This window comes from Filicampus tigris, chromosome 18 (assembly GCF_054856515.1).
Source record: "Filicampus tigris isolate MCC_2025a chromosome 18, RoL_Ftig_1.0, whole genome shotgun sequence".
In the NCBI taxonomy this organism is placed as follows: domain Eukaryota; kingdom Metazoa; phylum Chordata; class Actinopteri; order Syngnathiformes; family Syngnathidae; genus Filicampus; species Filicampus tigris.
Window position 1 is genome coordinate 11,444,589 of NC_141234.1, and position 17,803 is coordinate 11,462,391.

The 17,803-nt window shown below is 39.9% G+C and overlaps 1 protein-coding gene across 9 annotated transcripts in view; it reads right to left on the reverse strand.

The window, feature by feature from the left end:
• The window catches only part of rbms3 (RNA binding motif, single stranded interacting protein), a 292,172-nt gene that overhangs the window by 134,710 nt on the left and 139,659 nt on the right, over window positions 1–17,803 (reverse strand). For all 9 annotated transcript variants that reach the window (XM_086014736.1, XM_086014739.1, XM_086014741.1 and 6 more), the window contains one exon: window positions 5,794–5,885. In XM_086014736.1, coding sequence (XP_085870862.1) covers window positions 5,794–5,885 — 92 coding nt within the window. The remainder of the gene's footprint in view (window positions 1–5,793; window positions 5,886–17,803) is intronic.

Consider the following 17,803-nt stretch of genomic DNA (forward strand, 5'->3'; position numbering starts at 1 on the left):
AACATTATGAGATATTTTTGTTATTTGAAGCTACACAAAGACACTTAAAAAAATTAAATGTGCATGATAGAAGCTTTGGTCTAATTCCAAATGCTATCAGCAGAAGGCAACTTCAGCCAGAATTGGGATGATTTCCATAAAGACTGGCTGTTGTCTGAAAGCAACCAGCTGTCAGACAGAATTACCTCTCTGACACAGACACCACAATTGAGGGTGCCCTTCCCGTAATTCAGTCTGATTGGCTCAAGGGGAAAATGGCAGCCTGTGGAGAGCGAGGTGAGTGGCGGGTTGACAGGTTTGCATCTGCAAAAGCGAGACACTGCATTTACCCGTTATCATTGACTCTGTTCATCATTTCCTTTTTCCACTTCTCGGGCTGGAAAGCTACAGTATCTGGACAAATTCAAATAGGGAATAACTGTTTTAAACCTTTGGTCTTGTATCTTCATTATTATTTTTTTTAACATAAATTGTTTATCATCTCTTTTTACAATGAAGTGAGGTGAGAATGTTAGATGGGATTGAGGGTGGATGTGAAAGGTAAAAATACTATTATCTACCGTAATTTTTGTAACTATAAGATGCTCCTTAATATGCCCCCCCAAAATCACCCCCATGAAAATGAACCTATGAATGAAAAAAAAATCAAAATATACAAATAAAGTGTAAATGTTTTAAATCCAGGTTAAAAACTATTTTGCCACATTTCCAATACCTGTGATTAAAGTCTTTCAAAGCCTTTTTAGGAGTTGTAAGGCAACAAAACTCTTATTTAGCTGGTTTGCTGTGATCATACCGGAAAGAGAAAAGAAAATAATTTAATTAAATTTGCAACATTAGACATTACATTTTTCGATGGACCCTTGTACAATACACCCCCTGGATTTTTTATTTTCTTTTAGAAAAAAAAGCACATTATTTACTGGAAATTATGGTAATTATTCATGCCCAAAAGCTTGACTTAAATGTGCCATTAATGATGTGAAATTACCGGTTATTAACTTAAATCTTTTAATCTAAATCCCTTGAAATTAGAAGTGGAACATTTTCAGTAAATTGGAATGGCACACAGTGAGCACAGAAAGGCATCAATAGTACATGTGCAAACCTATTGATATTTACAAATATGCATTATTGACAGATTTTGGGGAAAAAACAAAATAAACACAAAAACCAAATACATGCATATTAAATGACAAATAATAAGTACATCCTGGATGACCACATTATCCAAATCACAACATTCACTATAATTTTATTTGGTTTCGTATATTCGTGCTATACAAAAAGAGACACTAACACATACACCCAAGCAATGCTAAGTGCTCTTATCTGTGACTTGTGTGAGGTGAGTGACAGGAGAGGGGGGCACAGGGGGAAGTGTCCTTTAGGTGTCTTAATTATGGCTCTTCTCCTCCCTCTCGCTGTCACCATCCCCAGGGGAGGGCAAGACAAAAGCGGGGCAATGTTTCATCTCTGGTGCATTGGTATTTCAAATTCCGAGGGGAGTAAGAAGAGAGTGACATCCGGCTGTTCTACTGCACATCAAGAAACACTCCACTTTCCCCTTGTATCTCTCTTCCCTTCACAGCTGTGTTTAAAATAAGCCGTTCTTATAGTAAATGCAGTTTAACAACATTAGGGCAGCAGAAAAGAGGGCACAAATTGATTACTGCGATGGTTTCACTTAATGAGCTCAAAGCCTGTGGCTCTTATTGGTTCTTTATCTATTACTTTGCAGAGGAGAGATATAGGTGACAAAATGGAAGGTGAGTGTGTCGGAGAGCTATTGCAAACTAACGATGAAGCAAAAAGCACTTCCAGTAGGTGGGCTACAAACTAGGAAAGCCATTCTCCTACAGCGTGATGCGACTTCTTTTTTTCCCCTGCATTTTTTGGGGTGATTGATTACAAAACATAACTTAAATAGTATTTTAGCACGACATACTGTACATATAGTGTAATTAACCAGATTCTATGACCTTGTCACATTCACACAGGCACGTGTACAGATAGAGTGCTCCGGCACCAACCCCTTTTGCGCTGGATGAGAAATGTGTGAAAAAAACCCCCACTTTTATCAGTTTCCCCCCAAAAGGGGTTTGATTTCAGACGGATCTCCTAATTGCAACTCATCACCCACCTTCCTCACAGGGTGTAGCACTGTCTTCCCAGTCCACATATACAGTAGATTAAATTCAACTCCTCTCTTTTATTGTTGTCATATATTGTTGTTATTGTTTTCTGTTCCTTTCGCACTGTTCTCTCTTTTGTCTACAGTGTTCCTCCACTCAAACCTTGTTGTGTCTGATTTCCAATAAATATCCATCTCAATATAAAATATATCACAGGGAGTACATCTGAATCTCCAGTTGGATAGTCTATTACATACAAATAACATAACTTTCTTGATTCATTTGGTAAACATACAGCTGAGGTGGAAAACTGTCCATATAATGTACAACAAGGGTTCTTTTCAAATTCAGAGTCAAACTGTATGATTAATAGCCAGTGAGCTAAAGTATACTACATGATGCATGCATGATGTTCATCCGCTTTGCAAAGTCTCAGTAAGGGTAGTAAATGCAGTCAGTTTGAGAAATGTAATCACAGCTGGTTTACCAGAAAGAGAAAACCAATTGTTGTATGCCTGGTCCCAGAAATGCAAATCACTCCTTTTTCTCCATCGTACACTGCAAGACTAAAAACACCCGAAGACTCTTAAAATCAACTCGGATACAAGAGTCTATTGACTTGAAATCAGGTAAGAAACAAACTTGATGCCGGATTTAAATCAGACTAAGGATTGTTTTGCAGCTACTTTTCCTGAGTGACTGACTGCAATTAGTTTGGCTGTGATTTGAAACTTGGATTGCAGGTGAATGACGTTGCAATGTCACAGATGGACCAGCCAATTAAAAAATACTATGTTATATCAAATGACCTTTAACAACAAAGATAACGTTTTTAGGTACACACTTAGCACAAGTTAGTCAATAATCCATCCATCCATCCATTATCTGTACCGCTTCTCCTCACAAGGGTCGCGGGGCGTGCTGGAGCCTATCCCAGCTGTCTTTGGGCAGTAGGCGGGGGACACCCTGAACTGGTTGCCAGCCAATCGCAGGGCACACAGAGACAAACATCCGCACTCACAATCACACCTAGGGGCAATTTAGAGTATCCAATCAACTTACCGTGCATGTTTTTGGAATGTGGGAGGAAACCGGAGTGCCCGGAGAAAACCCACGCAGGCACGGGGAGAACATGCAAACTCCACACAGGGAGGCCGGAGCCGGGATCGAACCCACGACCTCTGAACTGTGAGGCGGACGTGCTAACCAGTCGACCACCGTGCCGCCCAAGTTAGTCAATAATATATTTTGTAAACGTTCCGATTGAAGTATTGTTCTTTTATTCTAAAACACCTACATTGTTATTAAAAATCACACTCTTATTTTATGTTACGAAATACGTTTTCAGTTCAAATCACTACCCCCCCCCCCCCCCTTCCTCTCTTGGGTCATGGCAAAGATTGTTAAACAATAGCAAAATGCTCAAGATTACTTTTGTTGCTCCTCAGTAAACGGGACATTAGTCTATACATTAAATACGTTACTTAAATAGAAATCTTAATCCATCTAGTGATCGGATCAGTGATTGGTTTAATTAAACTCACTAATTGGTATTCTGCCGCAAAAATCCTGGTCATGTCAAGCCTACTACTGTAAGTACTTTTCAAGGACACGTTAGAACAGAGGGTAGCTAGGCCAGTTCGAAGGTGGCCTGCTGTTAATTGTTGATGCAAATAAATTGTACGCAACTGATATAAGGGAGCTGAATGAATGATGGATATGAATACAAATGAGCTTTGGTTTGTAGGAGATTTTTTTTTTTTTTCTTTCAAGGTGGGTCAGTGTAGAAGAGGAAGTGGAGTTGAGGGGCTGACGAATGATGGCAGAGATAGCTGGTACAGGCATTAGAGAGATGCAGAGGGAGTCTATAAAAGCAAACTACTCCTTAATGTCTCTCACAAGTGTGATAAAAGCAGAGTGCTGGAGCACAGAACTCTCACAGGATCATTTGTATGAACACAACACGCATGCAAACATTCTTAAAATGGTCGGTACTGTTGTGTTGGGGCAAAGGACCTCTAACCTGAAAATATTGACTGATAAAGGAGGAGCAATGCAAAGTGCGGTCTTAAAATGAGACAGGTAAAGAGCAAGACATCTTATCAGTATTCTGGGAGGACGGCCTCTTATAAATATTGGAAGAAGGACACTGGTGTGGAGAGGGAAGAGCCAAATGGTGCATTTGAGAAATGGCACACCTGAGCACCACCAGAGAATATCATCTCCTGCTGTCAGATCTCATCCCATTTGATCAAAATAATTGCCACCCTCATCGTTATCATCAAGTCTGTCATCTGCAGCGGCGCCGTCGCCATTCTCCATCTCATCAGCGCTTCTTTGGCTTCCGTAAGGAGGTGGCTGAGGATTTCAGGATCAGATAAAATACACAGCATCTCGAGTAAGAAAAATCACTCACAGCCATCACCATATTCATTGCTTTAGCATGACCGACACTGAGACTCTCAGTCACAAAAATAGCTTGATTTAGCGTGCGCAGGCTCCTCAAAGATGAGAGGCGGCCCTGCTGAGCGTTTGCCTGGGCTGATTTTTCCTTCAGTCTTTAAAGGTGAAAGACAACTTTTTGATTATATACATTTTGAAACACTGTGATCGCTTATTAGGATTACCAGAGGTTTGCAGTCAAACTGAAATATTTAAAACAGAGCGGAACCTCAGAGATTGATTTAAATGCCGACATGCAGATTTAAAATAAATAAATAAAACATCCTAAGGGAACAATAAAAAGCAATGACCAACCCACCTTTAAGTTAGCCACTGTTATTATTACGATACAACAATAAAACATTCAGTCAAAGCAAATGTCGACCGTTGTGGTCTGACGAGTGCCAGTTGGCCACTGCAAAGCATTGAGGATTTTCATCTGCTTACTTCAAAATATTTTCTAATTTTCTTCTGTTTTGGTTGAGGACAGTTATTCTTTTGAAATAAATATTGAAAAAGCCAAAGACGAAGCAAAACACAGTCAGATTCAATATATTGATGTTTGCTGAACAGAGGTCGTGTGAGGATCGCTGCAGTCTGAGACTCCAGTGATGTTATGCATAAAGGTGATTCCAGAAGCATATTTTTCATAACATTTTTAATTGCATCCCTAATCGTACGACTTGAGGTGCATTAGACTGTAGAGGTTCCACTGCGCAGTACAGAGTCATGGTTCAAAATTACACGCCCACTCATTATAAACAATGCAACTCAAGTGAAAACAGTATTAACTCTCCGCCTTTTTTCCTCCATGTAAAAGCATCACCAAATAGCTTGTATCACCTGTGCAACCCAAGCTCCTTCAATGTAATAATACTGCAGACAATATAATTAGCCACTTGTCAAACCCACATTTAACGAGACACGCACATAAATACGCCCGCACCGGGGTTCACACTGTCATAGACTGTGTCTGCTAATAAAGGCGACAGCACAATTACCTCTTACATCAAAAATCTAATCCCATTGTGTCAAAATTCAAGCCAAAGCAGTTTGTGAAAAATCACTTTCCATCGTAAAAAAAATGTTACACTCCGTGGCATGTCACTGGCAACGTGTCTTAAGTACACGGTTTTAAACAAGTGGAAGAAGGCGTATAAACAATGTGTGACAAAAGGTCACTGATAACACACAAGGAAGCGGAAAGAGAGCCTACCTTGGCCATTTGCGCCTGCACCCCGGTGGCTTTGAGAGACGATACGGCTTTCTGTGCCGCAGCTGGGCTGTCAAAATCAACAAAGCCATAACCTAGAGAGAGAAAAAAGAAGAAATGCAAAGGAGGGAGAAAATAAAGACAGGCATTAGTAAATGAAAAAAAAAACAAAAAAACATGGCTAACAAGGAGAGTGACAGACGCTTGGTAATTGTAGCAGTAATAGGTTAGTAACATGACTACAGAGGCTGCCAGTTCTTATATCTGGTGAGCACTACATTGTTTGATAATTAGCGGCACTGACGTTCAGGGGGATGCTATGCATCTTAATTAGAGGCACGGATGAGTGGTTTTCTAATAACAAACTGAGGAACTCTGCTCACCTCAACCACACAAAACACACAGTCTCTCGCCTCTCGCTCACACTCACAGCGGTGAAGTACATGACAAGTAGAACGCAAATATCTTTTTTCTTTTGGTTTAAAGATCGATGTATATACTAATTGAATCAATCAATAAGAACTTCAAAATCAATGGGATGGTACACTGGCTTCAAATGAGGACAATGCAGTCTCCGTTATTGCTTTATTAAAGTGGTCGTGAAGTGCTTGCCACAGACTAAAATGGATAGCCACTGTTTATTGCAAGACCTGATTATGCAAAGGAAATAAATAAATAAATATATATATATATATATATATATATATATATATATACACACACACATACATTTACATACACATACACATTTATATACACGTTTACACACACATACACATTGTATACATATATGTATATTGTGTTATCTTCACTTTAGATAAGGCACTTTAGGCTTTTGTGGCTCTTTAGTTGCCGACCCCTACACAAGCCCTGCACCTCACAATTCGTGTTATTTCTGTCAGCAATCACATCATCAATAAAAACCAGCAATCCTGTTTAATTAGCTGCCAGATAGACCCATGTCATAACACTGCCTCCGCCATGTTCGACATGTGGTATGCTTTGAATGATATTTAAAGTGTTTGACAATGTGATTCCAGATCATTGCAGGATTCTTTTTAGAGGTTTTGGCAAACTAAGGCTAAACTAATTTGTACAAGTCCAAATAAATAGACCCGTACATAGAAAACTTTATTGGGTGATATGGCAGAGTAGTTTTATACAAGCAGTGATATTTAATAAAACTGGAGTGGGAAACAACTGCCCACACCTTGTAAGAGTTTAAATAAAATATTCCCTATTAAAAGAACCGTATACAGGCAGTGCATGGTGAGAAACCCAAGATGGGAGTGCATACATGCTTGGCCGTGTGATCATTTGTAACACCGGGGTAAACGTGGCGGCAAACCCCCCAGCCCACCTCACACCCATTATCCTTTTGTAATTACACTTTCTTTCTGAAACAGTGGATCAGAGGGCACCATTGACTGCTTTTAATCCGCCACCAAATTTTAATTAACACGGACGTGACCCCCCCCCCTCATCTCCGATACATCCCGGAGAACGTCGGGATCGCAATAACTCATAAATCACAGCCATGGGTTTCATTCCCTCAGCTTTCCTCTGTGTGATGAATTTCCAGATGGGCTGTGGCTGTTAATGTCAGGGAAAATATGAGCGAGAGAGGGAAAGAGAAGAAATACAGAGTGAGAAAGAAGGGGGCTTGGGGGGGGGGATGAGGTGTGGATGGACAGAATTGCTATATTTGCGAGAAATATAAATGTGAGTTTATGTGTGTGTGTAAGAAAAATAGAGTTGGGAGAGAGGGAAAAATGGCAGCAGCTCTGGTATGCTGTCAACCTTTGAGAGATTTGTTACTGTGGAGAGGATTATGGAGGCTGTGAAATGGGGTTGTGTTAATATGCTGTGTGTTGAGCGGCGTGATGTGGGCCAGCCAGATTCACAGCCTCTGAAAAATCAAAAGCCTGAATGACTGAAAACTGAAAATGATTTAGTGATGCTCTGGAGAACGTATCGTCAAGTCACTGCATGTACGAGTGGATGCTTAAATGTGGCACTTCTTTAAAATCACACATTCGTAATGAATTACCATCTGATGAATTGTTTTTTTTTTTTAATCAAAAGAATATTAGTTGTCATTCATAATAGATTCACTAAAGTCAACACCATAAGGTCATACAAATTGGAATGGACTGAAAATGTAGGGACAAACACCTCTAAAATTTCAATGTGCACTGGTAGAATTCAGTAGCACACTTTCAAACGCTTGCAGACCGTCTAAACAAATCGAGGAGACATATTACATTACATATACTAATTGGCAAACTCACTGATAATGTAAATTCTCACTCAGAGCAGTTATCTGATTTCTGTGATCCGATTCAAACCATGTTCAAAGGGTTCCAAACACTAGACTCTGTCTTCACGAATTCCTATTCTAAGAATAAGAAAAACAAAAAGTCAATCCACCCTTCAGAAAAAATGAACTCAAAAGGGGATTGGACATACCCAATTGCTGAGATTATAATTTATCAAATCAATTACAATCCAACCTCACCAAATGGGATAAAGTCTATATAACTATAAATAGACAAACACATAAACAGTGTTTAATTTACAGTAATAATTTGGAGATTACTTAACCGTTCACAAGTGTAAATTTTAACAGTAATATTTTAGAAGAATCAGTTATTTATTGAATTAACATAACTGTAGGATACACATTGTCAAACTGTAATAGGAAAAGCAATACAGTCAAAATATCCAATTTAGTGTTAAAATTGAATCGTGTGTTTATCACACCATCCACGGTGTGGGTTTCATAAAACGAATTATTGTAATTGGGGATGTTCTGATTGGATCGTGTGCATTATGAGAATGTTCTTTGTATTTTTTTTAACAATTTGATTTCAGCATATAGGAAATAGCTGGCCGTGTGATAATTTGTAACACCGGGGTAATATGGCATTTCAGCATATAGAAATGTACTTGGGAAATCTGGTTCCAGTAATTTTAAATAAGAGGTGGACATTTCCTCAACAACATCAATCAAAGGGCAATCTAAAAAAGAATCCTATGATTGGCCCTAAATCAGACACAAAGAACTAAAGCACATTTACAGGTTTTATTAAAAGGAGCATGCAAGCGAGAAAAACTACTAATTACGAAAAAGATACGTGACAAAAACTCGACGTGGAAACAAACATAAGGAGCTAACTAGGGAGGTGGGTGGAGAGCCACAAGAGAAGGTGATGAAAGAAACACACAAAACAAAATCTAAACCTACATAAGGCAGACGTACCAAAAGAGAACAGAAAATTACACTCGTACTTACTAACAAACGGAAGATGAGAATATGAGAATAGCACGCAGGTAATGTCTATGACAACTGATGACAATATCTCAACACCCTTTCTCCTGTGTCTCAACATTCTATTGATGATAATGGGGAGCAGGTGTGACAAAGGAGACTCCGCCCACCACTACCTACCTTGGCTCTGCAACACAAGGAAAAAAAACAACAGAACCAAGCAACCAACCAGAACATGACAAGCACCTTACAGCCAGCTGATTGTTAATATTAACTTCTTGGGGGGGGTTCTATGTCTGCTGACCACAAATACTTCACCCAGGCCCATGATGACAAAAAAACACAAACAGACATTACAAAATCTCACATTTGAAACGTGTCAATATAATTCCAATATTTTAGAATTTAGTACAGCAAATCCAGACAGAGTAACAAGCCGCCTCTGGCCTATGAGTATTTTAAACTGGAAACCTCAAATTACCCATTTAATATTCACCCCAACCACCAAGAGTGCACTTATCAAACTTTCAGGAGTGTTTTAGAGAACGCTGACCTAAATTTAAGCAAACCTGAATGGAGCGAAGATGGCTGTGAGGAAGCATGTGTGTGTGTGTGTACGTGCAAATGAAAGGCAGTGGAAGAGGAGGTTTTTCTTGGGGTCAGCTAAAATCAACTGCAAAAGACTGAATTGACAGTAAACTGCCTCCAGGAATAAAAGTATTTGGCTCCTCCAATGTGCAGTTATTGTAACTAACATAAATACAAACTGTGAAATGTGTGATCTCAAACTATTTATGGACCATAGTGGATGCAAGAACACATCAGGTATCTATTCTCTATTTGTGCTTTTAATGGAGCAGTTGGAAAGATAATGAAGATTGAAATCACTGATCTTTACAATATACCTGTATTTCAATATTTTAACACTCAAATATTTTTGTATTATTTTAGAGCAGGGGTGTCAAAGTCAAATGGACAAATATAACATTTTGCGACAAGCCAAGCCGACTGATAGAATGTTCATTGAATTTTTTTAAAATGTCCAGATTGGATCGGGTCCTTCGCGCTTGCTGATGATGTCACACTTTGTATTTCTGTAATACATTTCTTTGCCTCTATGTTTGTCACCCCCCTGGCTGTTGTGTTGTTATGTTTGAGAGTTACTAAATAAAAAATAAAATGAAGTACATTACTGCTACTTATGCGAGGCAGCCCGTACGTCACTTCTAATAATGGACTAATAAAAACGTGCTAATTAAACTACGTCTGTGTTATTGGAAGACGCTACAATATATTTTAAAGCGTGGCGTCATCGGCAGGTGAGAAGGACCCGATCACATCTGCTACCCACACCGGCTTGCTGCGGTCTGCAGGCTGGATCTGATAATTTCACCGGGAATAGCTGGCCGGTGGTCGACTGGTTAGCACGTCAGCCTCACAGTGCAGAGGTCGTGGGTTCAAATCCGGCCCCGGCCTCCCCGTGTGGAGTTTGCATGTTCTCCCTGTGCCTGCGTGGGCTTTCTCCGGGTACTCCGGTTTCCTCCCACATTCCAAAAACATGTATGGTAAATTGATTGGACAATCTGGGTGTGATTGTGAGTGCGGTTGTTTGTTTGTCTCCGGTTGGCTGGCAACTAATTCAGGGTGTCCCCCGCCTACTGCTCAAAGACAGCTGGGGTGGGTTCCAGTATGCCCGCGACCCTTGTGAGGAGAAGCGGTAGCGATAATGAATGAATGAATGAATCATACCAGGGGCCGTAGAAAACCTTCTCGAGGGCCGGATGTGGCCCGCGGGCCTTGACTTTGACGTGTGTTTTAGAGGATAGTAGGACTGCGTGTTTTAGAGGATAGTAGGACTGCAAGTCTTATGTGAATTATTCACAGCGATCAGGCGATTAGTCCTGGGATAGGCTGACCTTTTTAAATGAAATGGAAAGTTACTTTGAGATTTAAATTTTAATAGATTTGATATTTAGATTCAATCCCTGTTATACTGTATGTATCCATTATCTAAATATTATAACTGGATGGCTATAGGTAAGCACGACACAGTGTTTTGGTTTAAGTAACATTTAACATTTTTGAAGGCCATACAAATGTAAAAAAAAAATTGCTGTAATTAGGAATATGCAAAAACAATGTATAAAAGCAGGTGTAATGCGAACGTGTGTAGGTGTGATCAGGGGATGTCATTAATATCTGTCAACTGTGGGCTTGTGAAGCCCTTTGAGCCTCATTTGTGATTAGGAGCTATATAAATACATTTAACTCGATTCGACTTGACTAGCGCCACAGCTTAATTGTCATAAAAGTGGAAACCGAAACCAGACTTATCTACACACCAACATGGAGAAGCTGCTTACAATTTAAGTTCCCATAAAGTGGAAGTCAACCCCAACATTTTCTTTACAACAATATGTTCTATGAAGGCCCACTAGTCTAAACCCGGTGTTCTGATTGACATTATGTTTGTGGAATATGAGTTAAGTAGTACAATCCACCTGTTTTTGTCCATCTCATTGTGTTAGTGAAATATGAGTTAGTCAGCAAAATCCACCCGTTTTTTGCCATCTCAGGGGGTGGCCATTTTGTCACTTACTGTCGACTGAAAATGACACAGTTGCTCAGGGCTCAGGTAACGACCAATCATGGCTCAGTTTCAGAAAACAGGTGAGCCCTGATTGGTCGTTGAGCCCTGAGCAACTGTGATGTCATTTTCAGTCGACAGCATGTGACAAAATGGCCGCCCCCTGAGATGGGTAAAAACGGGTGGATTTTGCTGACTAACTCATATTTCACAAACACAATATTAATCAGAATGCGGTGTTTAGACCATTGAAGGCGCATAGAATATATTTTTGCAAATCATTTTGGGGGGTTGGGTTTCACTTTAATGACATAACTTAAGGTTTACATTCTCAGTCTTATGCTCGCTTTACTTCTACTAGTTTTAGGGAATAACAGAAACGTGTATACTGACGTCACAGGCATGCGTGGTAAAGATGAGTTCCGGAATTTTGGAATAAGTGTTTTCATGTGCACCGATTGGATTATCAAACAACATAAACCAACACTCTCGTTCGGAATAAAGTCTTGATCGGAATGGGCTTGATTGGTTCCGAATATTACGAATGGGTTGTGTACATTTTTGTAGCATTTTTATTGAGATCAAGTTGTAAATCCGAATAAAGGTAAACGTGCCAATGATATGCAACTTCTCATATCTTGATATCATGACAACGTTGTGAACTCTGAATTTGTGTAAGACTTTAATGGGTTCTTTTCCTCAATGCTTACTCTTCTTCCGTTTTACTTCTGTTATTATAAGACACCATTAATGAACAATTAATTCCACACAATTGCTCTGCCATTGGCTCGCAGCCAGTCCAGGGTGTATGCTGCCTCTTGCCCAAAGTCACTTGGATAGTTTCCTATACCACCACTAATGAGGATAAGCAGTATAGGAAGGGATGGATGGATGATTCCACACAAGGAATTCTTAAAATATATTGCACATTTATTAGACTTAATGTACCCTAAAATGACCAGATATTAGTTATTTATACGGGGATCCTTGGAGTCTGATTTTGCAGATGCGGTTCCAATGAAAGCAAAAAAATCATTTTACACCCATACAAAAGACACCCTGATGTTGTAGGCACAGAATCCCCTTGAAGAATAATAAAAGGGGAGCAAAACAAAAAAAAAAAAAAGCCAGGCACAATCTGTTCTATGGCTGTGTTCACTGCAGGTCTTCTAAAGTTACTAGCACAAGGGGAATGCAGAGGGAAATGTGCTGCTGTGAACTCAGCTTCTGTAGTAACACAAGCATCAACTTTGTACCTGTCACTTAAAAGCTGACTGACTGTATGCTTGTTTTCTGCTAAAACGAGCACGCAAAGCAAAGAATAAAGCTGCTGAAATGCATTGACACAAGCACGCAAGCAGAATGAACCCCCCCCCACACACACACACACACACGCGCACACACACACACACATAGGCATTATTCCTGAAGGAGTAAGGGGAACATGAGCTGTCATATCATATTTCCTGGTCTGGCTCCAAGACGGAGCCTGTCAAGATAAAAGGACTATCGTCAATCAGTAACTGGCGGACGGTGCTTCGCTTCCTCTGTTACTTAAAGCAGTGCCGTTCCACTGTGACCGTGTTGTGTTTGTGTGCGGATGACACGGGGCAATTTTTGACATCACCTCCTGCAGGGGTCTACAGTGACGGAAGATGCCACCTTGGGCCGCATGTTGCACAAAACGTCCTCCTTGGAGAGCTGAGATAAGAGCGTCATTAGAACGCATGTATCGATGAATCAATCATCCATGCATCATTCATGCAGACGCTATCAAATTATGCAAATCCTAATTACCCCTGGGAAAAATTACCATTCTTTATCTACTAATAGTCTGGATTGTTTGGAGTTCCTACATTCCATATTCACCACCATTTTTCCGCCAATATTTCCATTTTTCCCCCATTCTCATATTCAGTACTAATGACCCCATTTTGCAGGGCATACAATAGAATAATAACACCCTAAGTATGAATAATGAATCAAGTAAAAGGCATATAGCGTTACAATGATATGCAGCTTGAACAGAGCAATTGTTTATGTCCTTCAGGATGAGTTGTACAACTAACACGAGTGATTCATCATCCTCATCATCTACGTTAATAATTTATTTGGCATCTTTTAATACCCATTTGATTAATAAGGAAGATAAGTGGGATAGTCAACACCCAAATATGCATGACAATACTGAAATATGAGTCCCTCAGTTCATGGTGTCTAACTGTAGACGTGACTTTGTTTGAGTTACATAAAGGCATCCACTTGAATGTGTGACGTTTCTGTGCTGTTCAATTTCTGTTAATCATGTAATCCCTAAAGTAACCTATCAAAACGGAGCCTTTCAATGCTCAGCTGATCTTTTTTTTTAATAATTATATATGAATTAATATCTGAAAAGGCAACTTCCTTTTTCAAAGATGACATAAAACAATAGGATTATACCTTTTGTGACTCCAGGTCAAGAGATTTAATTGGGTCTAAAACAGCAAAAACAAAAAATGCATGTACTGTAGACTATATGGATGTAATGATTAATCGATTCCATTAATTGAAAATTTAGTTGGTTAAATTCATCTAGAAAATGATGTCTTGAAATGTTTTTTCATTCCAAATGCATAGCACATTTTGAGTGTGTAGATCAAATTATACAATTTTTAAAAATCGAATCGAATCGAAAATCGGGACCTGAAAATGGAAAATCGAATCGAAACAGGCCTTGAATGAATTGTTACATCCCTAGTAGACTACCAACTGTATTTATGAAAAGTCAAAAGTTTTTATGTCCGTCGGATTGTCAGTTAGCAGTCTACGTCCAATGTTAGAAATTGAAGGGGTTGTTCCTCGTCACCACATTAATGGAAATTGGTTACGTAGTTTTTGCATAATAAACATAAAAAACAAACACCACTTGATTTTGTTATTCTTGTTTTTGGCTATGTACCTACTATAGTGTACAGATTTTGACCTGCATGGTGAAGGAATATTATTACAATTATTAGTATTTTCTAGCGTTATTATTATACCTAACTATTTTTATTAAGGCTACTCCAGACAAACATCCCTCGTGTACTTGTTTAGAGTCAGCATCTGATCCGTCTTGTGAATGGAGTCAATAACGATTAACAGCAAAATAAGTCTCACAGACAGTCCCTTTGTATATGACAATGTAATAGTGATTTGAGCAATTAACTCATCAACCGTCCAACATGGATTTCTGATGAAGGCATTCATCTCTGAGGCAGGAAGCCCATTGTCTGTAATGTATTTCTTGGCATATTTTCTGGCAAGTGTAGGCGTGTCCTTTTCCAAGAGCTGCAATCGACATCTGCAGAGAGCAAGGTGCCATGGATAGGGGACAAGTGGGCCAGGGGCAATTTGTTGTGCTGCACATTAAATGACCAAATCTTTGTTGGTCTACCTAGCCGTGACTTGGTATCAACAAAAACACAAATTTTCCATTTTCTTTTGGTCAGAGTTTGAACACGACGGATTGGGATTTTCAAATTTGTAAAATTGCCAATGTTTGAAAAAAGTATGTCATTATATTTGTGTTTACTCTATCTACAGCACTTTGTATGCAGTTGTGATTGATTTTAAAGCGTGCTAAAGTCAAGACGTTTGATTGGCAATCAACCCTTCAAGGGTGTTCAATATGGTGCAGATGATGATGATGATGATGTGCAGCAGGAAATCTGACTCCATGAAGATGTGTGATTCTTTCTCTTTGCCAACTGTGTGCCATATACTAGCCCTAGCTCCATGCTCCTAGTCCCAACTGAGTGGAAACAGAAGGCATTTCTATTTAGACATGACAAGCCATGCTTGGATGAGTTTTGTGTAAAACAACTAAAATAAACAGCACCTTTGGGATGAAGAACGTCAGTGACCTATCGCAAACGAATTTGGAGGGGTGGTCAAATATTCCCACAGACACACTCAACAATTGTGAAGAAAATCTTCCCAGAAGAGTGAAAGCGGTCTGTAGAGTGTACGTCAACAAATAATATTAAAATTCACTCTGCCATTTTCGGTGTCACCACATTATACACACTAGGTTTGTAATAAGCAATGTAATCACATCAGGTTCCACACCTGAAAGCTTTACTGCAAGGTGAGGGAGCAAGCTAAATATTTGAACAAAGACGGATCAATGGAATTCAAGGGCTCCGGGAACAAGGATAAAATCTCTAGACAGAGCAAACATTCAAATGTGTATAAATAAAAAGTGCCCCATTCATCTGAACAGCTATACCACCTGTCTCTAGGTAATTGTTTGTTTGTAATCCAGTAGCAGAAGCCTTGACCAACTTCAGCTCATTAGCCTTTTTCTTTTCTACACTTCTGATTTAGTTTCCTCAGCTAATCAAGAAAATGATCATTAGTTATGGGTTGTGTGTGGGCCAGGATTCTGGCAGGTCAGGTCTTGTATTGTAGTGCCAGCCACAATTAAAGTCCAGGATAAGAAATTACTTTTTTGACATGCGTCAACAAATAATACAAAGAGGGAGGCAATAATAAATGGACCCCGTATTAATCCCCCCAAATTGTAATGGACCTGTTTGAGAAAAATACCTTGGGAAACCATGTTCTATTTTGAGCTGAGATTCTGTGACGGATGCATGTCGCCTCACCATGACCTTCATACACACGCAATCACATACGGAGAACATCCCACATGGCACGCAAAATAGCACAGGAAGCGGAAGGTCAGCGCTAAAGGAATGTGGACCTGATGGCCTGATTTGTTTCTATTTACGACAAACTTGGACAATCAGACGCCTACTTGGTCAGGGGCCAACTTACTGGTGTGGAGAAATGGGGAGAGGGTGAGGAAGGAAGTAGTGAGAGGGGGGAATAGAGCTGAGAAAAGGGATTGTGTGTTTGCGTGATTAGAGGGTGCTAACAAAGGCTGCGGGTGTTATCCACTGAGGTTTTGCATACAGAATCTGTCCAAATCAATGTGATTATCCCTGAGCAATTGCTAATTACAATCGTTAATACGGAACGTAAGCAGGAGCGCAAGCATTCACTGCCTCTCTCTCTTCTCCTGACAATCCTGAAATGTTCTGCCATGTGGAGAAAAAACATAGTGGGTCTATCCTCAATTAACCTGCCATGCATGTGGGTGGAATCTGGAATACCTCAACTCTGAAGCAGATGTGCTAACTACTCAATATAACCATTACCCATCCATTATCTATACCGCTTATCCTCACAAGGGTCGTGGGCATGCTGGAGCCTATCCCAGCTGTCTTCGGGCAGTAGGCGGGGGACACCCTGAATTGGTTGCCAGCCAATCGCACTAACCATTACGTATTTGTAAATAATAATACACATCATTGCCAATTTCAGAAGGCTGCCCGAGTCATATTTAACACATATGGTTCTATATTCATGCCTAGTGCAAAGCGCATGCGACAATAAGTTGAGGTATTTGCGCGGATGCACACAGCAAATCTGCGCCGTTGTGGGCGTGACCACAGCCGACTTGCTTCGCAGCCAATGGTAGCAGCTCTTCTCATTCCCATTAAAATAGGCGCTCGAAAGGCACACAGTCTTTGACATGGTGGAAGCAGGAACTGATTTGTTGGAGTCCTTGCAGAAGGTCGAAGCATGCAAAGTACGTTTATACGTATAGGCGGATGGTGAAAAGTTGGCCGGGAGTGTGATTTTAAATATATAATGAAGATGATAAGAATAATGATTATGTGTTCAATTAATTGATATGTATAATGATGACAAGGTGTCAATGCACACTTTTGTCATATTCATGAATGGAGTGCAATGACACCCACGTCACATATCCGTAGAGCGCAGAATCTGTCTGTCTGCGCCTCGATCAAATACACCGAAATCGCATTAGACTCCCCGCACCAATACAAAGGCAGGGACAAGTGGCGTTTCTTTTCGGCCAACAAATTGTCAGTTGTGTCAGGGAGGTGTCAAGGAAACACCCCCGTTATCCTGAAACGCCCACCATGGCACAGTAGAAGTAATAGATAATATACCAGAGACTAAAAACATGAAAGTACTCTAACAAACATAAAAAAATGGATTTTCCTGTTATCCAAATGTAGTTGTGACTTGTGTCCATCTCTTTGCTATAGACTGAATATTCAAATTCCTTCTGTTACCCTCAGTGGGATTATTCTTTA